The sequence below is a fragment of the Orycteropus afer genome, unplaced genomic scaffold, assembly GCF_000298275.1.
Source record: "Orycteropus afer afer isolate SDZICR_OR568_19922 unplaced genomic scaffold, OryAfe1.0 scaffold00018, whole genome shotgun sequence".
Lineage (NCBI taxonomy): Eukaryota > Metazoa > Chordata > Mammalia > Tubulidentata > Orycteropodidae > Orycteropus > Orycteropus afer.
In genome coordinates this window covers 1,523,464-1,529,426 of record NW_006921605.1, presented here as the reverse complement: position 1 = coordinate 1,529,426, position 5,963 = coordinate 1,523,464, and the positions used below count along the sequence as shown (strand labels likewise).

Here is a 5,963-nt window from a genome sequence, read left to right as displayed (position 1 = left end):
AGGACTCCAGGAGGGTGGCGCTGCAGGGCGCGGACGCCCGGGAGTCCGGGGGCTGTTCCCTGGCGGTGACCTTGGAAGAGGTGCTACCGGCGTGGGAGTGGGCAGGGGACGCCAGGTTCCTGGAGGACATGGAGTGACCCACCCCCCAGCAGGCTGCCTGCAGTTGGTGGTGTCTGCGGGGGCGCGGCCGGTCCAAGGGCTGCAGGATCCCCAGGCACGGTGGAGACCCCACACGGTAGAGCCCACCTAGCACTGCCCCGGGCCGCGGCCGCTTTAAGGCGCGGGCCCCGCCCAGATCTCGGGGCGGGGTCTCGGAAGGTCCCACCCCCTGGCCCGCGCGGGCGCACAGGCTGCGCTTTGAACGCGGCGTGGAGCGGGCGGCAGCTGCCGAGCAGCCGGAGGCCGGCACCGAGCACCGGGTACCCAACACCCGGAAGGGACCGGGCCGGTGTCCGCCGCGTCCTGGCCATGGCAGCCGAGGCCCGCGTGTCGCGCTGGTACTTCGGGGGTCTGGCCTCCTGCGGGGCCGCCTGCTGCACGCACCCGCTGGACCTGCTCAAGGTGAGGCCGGAGGCTGGGGCTGCTCCTCCGGTCGCAGCCAGGGGCCGGACCGGGACGCGGCCTGGGGCGCTCCCCGCGGCCGCAGCCCTACCCGCCCAGGCGGGCCGCACCGGCGATTAAAGGGCGGCCCAGGACCTCCCACGCTCTCCTGCACCGACCGGCGCCAGCCTGGGCCCGCGTCCTCCTCTGTGCACGAGGACTTGGGTCCTATAGGCGGGGGCTCCGGGGCGCCGCATCGCAGGCTCCTCAGGAGATACCCCAAGCCGTTGCAGGGAGGGGCTGGGGACCCCAGAGTCTGCCCTTCCGGGGTGAGGGAATATCGGAGCCTCCAGTCACTGAGGCAAGGGGCAGCCAAGCCCACGCTCCGGACAGTGCAGCCCCCAGCTGTGCATGTCAGGTGTACACCCCAATAGCTGTGTGTGTGTGACGTTGGGCTCCTGGTCTCTGGATACGAGAACTCTCTCTGGGTGAATACTGGCACAGGCGCGCATGTGTGTGTAGGGGTCAGTGTGTGTGTAAGGGTCAGGGTGTGACTACCTGATCCCCATGGGAACACTGGCACATGTGTGTGTGCATGCGCGCGCGTGTGCGTGCGTGTGTACACGAGTGTGTGTAGGGGTCAGGGTGTGACTACCTGATCCCCATGGATACTGAACACACCCTCTGGGAGAGGGAGTGGGGTGTCCCTGGGCCTTGTGCTGGTTTCCCTGAGCAGGGGTGAAGGCCAAAGCCCACCATTCTGGTGAAGGCTGAAGTGGGTGTGGGTGGACCCCACCAGGGGCGTTAGACCAGAGCACCCCAGGTGAGACTGGCCACTGAAGGGTGGGCGTTTCTGAAGGAGCCGAGTTCATCCTTTTTTTATGCACACGTGACAGAATCAGACAGACCTTCCCTTGTCACCCAGCCCAACCCTCAGAGTTTGTTTTCCAGCCCTTTTCACCACAAAGAACAAAAAAAGGCCTGGGGTTTTAAAACAGAGCAAAGTCCGGCAGGGAGTCCCTACTCCTCCACCCTGGGCTTGTGGTCAGTGAGGGCCTGTGGGCAGGGCTCCTGGGAGGGACTGGCCCCATGGCCAGGCCTCCCAGCACCGGGACTCTTCCTGTTAGCACGGCCTGACCTGGAACTGACCCAGGCCTGGCCCCTGCCCGAGAGCCTCTGCGTCGCAGCCTTCATCCTGTGGAGACCCCGATGGTTTCACTGTAGACTGAGAGGCTAGAGGTTCAAATACCCCTGAGGGGCCTTATAAGACAGGCCCGGTGATGAACCTGGTGGAGTACAGCCCCACCCTGATGTACATGGGTCACCGGGAGTCAGAACCACTCAGCTTCTCCCTGAAGGGAGGGGCTTAGCTTTTCTAGTTGGTAAAACAGGCCAGCCACCAAGAAAAGGCAGGGTGCAGCAGGTCCTACACTTAGGTGTTGGGGAGATCCCTGCTGAGCTGGGGGCCAGGAGGGGCGGGGCCTGGAGGGAGCTGGGCTGGCCTGGAAGGAGGCGAAGAAGGTGCCTTTCTTCTGAGGGAGGAGCCTCTGGGGCGCCCCACGTGGCAGCCCCTGAGGCCCTGGAGGGTCAGCCTAGCAGCTCTGCCAGGGTGGCAGGGCTCACATGTAGACCTCGGTGCTGACCAGCTGTGCGCAGGACTCACTGTTGTCCACTGTCCAAAGCCCCGCCCCGCCCCGCCCCCAGGTGCTGGGGAAGGGGGGTCAGGGTCAGCTGCAGGGCGCCCTGGGGACAGACCTGGGGCGGGTGAGGTGGGGCGGGCTTCCCTCTGGCCCCAGCTCACTCAGCCTCTCCCCGGGACTGTTTAAAGAGCTCTCTGCACTCTGCCTGCGTCCTGGCTCCGTCTGCTTGGCCACCCCTGAGCCAGATGGTGGCTGCTTCCTGCATAGCCACCCTGCCTCTGGGCCCAGTGCCCTGCACTGCTGGCCCCAGATCAGGACAACCATGGCCCCTCAACACCCTGCCACCCGTCGGTGCTCCTGGTGGTGGCTGCACGGAGCCTTCCTGGCCTCATGCATGGGCTGCTCCCCCACTCCCAGGCAGTTCCTCTGGGGGCCTGGAAGGCTGTCTCCACCAGTATCCCTGCCCCCAGGGAAGTGAGGAGAGTTCAGGGCAGAGGCTGGGCTCCTGGGCCCCACTGATCTCCTTACTCCTTACAGCACACCCGGAGAAGGACAGGGGAGTTAGGTGCTGTCCAGCCACGGGTGCCCAGGGAGACAGGGCTGTGGGGCAGGCTGCCCTGAGGCCAAGGTGGGGGCCAGGAGCTGAGATACCAGCCTGGCTGCCGCCCTTAGATCTCTGACCTCCTCATGGCATTTCCCTGCTGGGGCACCTGGCCAGTGAGCTGGGACCGACCCAGGGTCAGGGGTTGTGGCTGGCAGCCCCCCGCCTGCCCCCACCTCTGTGCTCACCCCAAGCATCCATCCTGCAGCCTGGGCCGAGCTGGGCCCCTCTCGAGAGGTGGTGGTGGTTAAGAAGGGGGTCTGGGGTGGTCCTGTGGGGTTCACGGGGTGCTTCGCTCCTCGACCTTCAATTCCTCCTCCGTCAAAGAGGAGCCACAGCCCTCCCTGGGACGTGTGTGTGCATCTCACGGGCCTGGGGGTCTCACCTCCCCTCCCCACTCACATGCCAGCAGTCGTTACTATAGTAATGACCCCAGCCCCACCCCTGAACCAGTGCCCTTGAGAGGCCTCAGCACCTCCCAAGCCTCAGTTTCCCCATCTTAAATGGGGTCTGCACTGTGTCCCCGTGCCAGCCGTGGGCACCGGGAGGCTGGGCTGGGGGCGTGGCTCTGAGCGGATGCCCCCCCCCGCAGGTGCACCTGCAGACGCAGCAGGAGGTGAAGCTGCGCATGACGGGCATGGCCCTGCAGGTGGTGCGCTCCGATGGCATCCTGGCGCTTTACAGCGGCCTCAGTGCCTCCCTCTGCAGACAGGTACGGGGGGGCATACGCGGCTCGAGTGGGGACTCGGCTCCTCGAGTGGGAGCGGAGCCATCATACAATGTAGGCATCAGGGTGCGGGGCTCAGGTGAGGACTTTGGGGGACTCATAGTGGGGACCCAGGGAGCTCAGGGGGAAGGCATGGGGTGGGGTGTGGTGATGGGCTTCCCAACCCCCAGCGTCCTCTTTGTGAGTGAGATGGTAATGGTGCCCGGTGGGGCTGGGTGAGGAGAGCTGAGGGCTCTGGGACCGGGCTCCCCCGGCCGCCTCTGAGGCTGCCGCACCCACAGATGACGTACTCTCTGACACGCTTCGCCATTTATGAGACCGTGCGTGACCACCTGAGCAAGGGCAGCCAGGGCCCAATGCCCTTCCACCAGAAGGTGCTGCTGGGAGCCATTGGCGGTGAGCAGCTGAGGGGAGGGGCACCGGGGGGGCGCGGGGCCGCCGGGCATTGCATATCACATTTGGCTTTGGGGGTTGTATCACCGCAGGCTTCACCGGTGGCTTTGTGGGGACCCCCGCGGATATGGTCAACGTCAGGTCAGTTCATGGTCCAGAGGGTCAGGGTCATTCTGCCCCCACATCAGGCTTGTGTGGGGCCCGTCCTGGGTCTGGGTGTGGCCAGCTTTTTGGTGCCCATGGGCTTTGAAAGCTCTGCATGGGACCCTGGAGTCCTGGGCATGGGGGCAGGGTCCCACTGAACCCAGCAGTGGTCACCAGGGTTCTGATGCCTGGGTGTGTCCTATCCTGTGCCTAGGGGAGCCTTGGGGGTCCCGTTCATCTCCCCGACTGAACCCGCCTCCTGAGCCCGAGGTTTCCCCTGGTCCTTGCCCCCACCGCTGAGCCCCGGGGTCTCTTGCAGGATGCAGAATGACATGAAGCTGCCTCTGAGCCAGCGGCGGAAGTGAGTATGGCCCAGCCCCACCCTGGGTGCATCTGGCGACCCTGGGATCCCAGCCTCTCAGGGCATCACTGCCCCGCAGCGGGAGCCCTGGGCCAGGCAGACCCCACACTGCCCTCCCAGAGCTAGCTGGGATCGGGGGATTGTGGGCTCTCTGGCGTGTGGGGTCTCACGGGACAGTGGTGGTGCTGACCTGACGGCCTTTGGCTGGTGCTCTGCACCTGTTTTGCAGCCACTAGGGTGGTCACCTGTCCCTTTCAGGACCGTCATTGTGGGACGGGCCTTGGTGGACGGGGGGCTGCAATGGGGAGTCTTGGCTGTGGCGGTCCTCCAGGGACTTGTAGACCTTCTCGCTTGCTGGTCACCCCCCGAGGCAGGTCTCTCAGATGTGCGCCGGAGGGGTGGGGGTGCTGTGCTCGGGGGAGAATGCTCATGGGGTCCGTTCTGTCCCATCAGTTATGCTCACGCACTGGATGGACTGTACCGTGTGGCCCGTGAAGGTGAGAGGAGCTGCCCTTTGCAGGTGGAAAGGGGGTGCCTGGGACAAGGGTCCTGGGAGGAGGCATGGGGAGTGCTGGGCTTGGGGCTGGGTGAGGCTGGAGACCCATACCCGACCTCCCCCTTGCTCCTCAGAGGGTCTCAGGAAGTTGTTCTCCGGTGCCACCATGGCCTCCAGCCGTGGGGCCCTCGTCACCGTAGGCCAGGTAGGGCTCCGTGAAGTGTCATCCTCAACCACAGAGGAGGGCAGTGGGGAGGGACCAGGGGCACTGAGAGCCCCTCCTGGGGGCCACCTCCTGCTCCAAGGCCTGCCCTGCTGCTCAGCTGTGACCTCGGGGGATCATTGGCCACCTGGCCGACTTCCCCTGGGGCCCCTCCACGGGCCTGACTGTCCCTCCCCTCGCCCCAGCTGTCCTGCTATGACCAGGCCAAGCAGCTGGTCCTCAGCACGGGTTACCTCGGCGACAACATCTTCACTCACTTTGTGGCCAGCTTCATCGCGGTGAGTGCTCAGCTTGGGCCCGACCCAGCGTGGGGCTGAGGGGTGCTTGGCAGCTGTGGGGCGGCGGGGCTCAGGCCGGTTGGTGAAGAGCCCCTCCCCTGCAGGGCGGGTGTGCCACCTTCCTGTGCCAGCCGCTGGACGTGCTCAAGACCCGGCTTATGAACTCCAAGGGCGAGTACCAGGTGAGAGGCGGCACGGGAAGGAGCCTCCAGCGGCCTCGGCCGGTTGTCTTAATCGGATTCCATGCACTTACTAAACCGGCCGTGAAGCCTGGGTCTCCAGGGTGAGATGAGACCAGTGCGCCCTTCCCCAGGCCTGCAGTGGCGCTGCTCTGGGACCCTGCCTCCCTTGTCGCGGCCTGCCCCGCAGCAGCCGCACACAGAGCTCTGCTCTGGTCAGACAGTGGGACGGGGGTTGACCTTGGCCTTCCACCCTCGCCGCCCTCCCACAACTATCCTCAGCGAGGAGAGCGGTAGCCTGGACCATTCCGCTCTGTGTTCGGCAGGGTGTTTTTCACTGCGCTGTGGAGACCGCCAAGCTGGGCCCTCTGGCTTTCTACA

The 5,963-nt window shown here is 65.6% G+C and overlaps 1 protein-coding gene across 1 annotated transcript in view; it reads left to right on the top strand.

The window, feature by feature from the left end:
- The first annotated feature begins 468 nt into the window (after positions 1–468).
- SLC25A10 (solute carrier family 25 member 10) overlaps positions 469–5,963 on the top strand; it is a 5,780-nt gene continuing 285 nt past the window's right edge. Inside the window, exons 1-10 of the mRNA XM_007959579.2 lie at positions 469–561; positions 3,374–3,493; positions 3,790–3,904; positions 3,994–4,042; positions 4,365–4,406; positions 4,860–4,903; positions 5,037–5,107; positions 5,311–5,403; positions 5,508–5,585; positions 5,909–5,963. Of these exons, the coding sequence (XP_007957770.1) occupies positions 469–561; positions 3,374–3,493; positions 3,790–3,904; positions 3,994–4,042; positions 4,365–4,406; positions 4,860–4,903; positions 5,037–5,107; positions 5,311–5,403; positions 5,508–5,585; positions 5,909–5,963 (760 nt within the window). The remainder of the gene's footprint in view (positions 562–3,373; positions 3,494–3,789; positions 3,905–3,993; positions 4,043–4,364; positions 4,407–4,859; positions 4,904–5,036; positions 5,108–5,310; positions 5,404–5,507; positions 5,586–5,908) is intronic.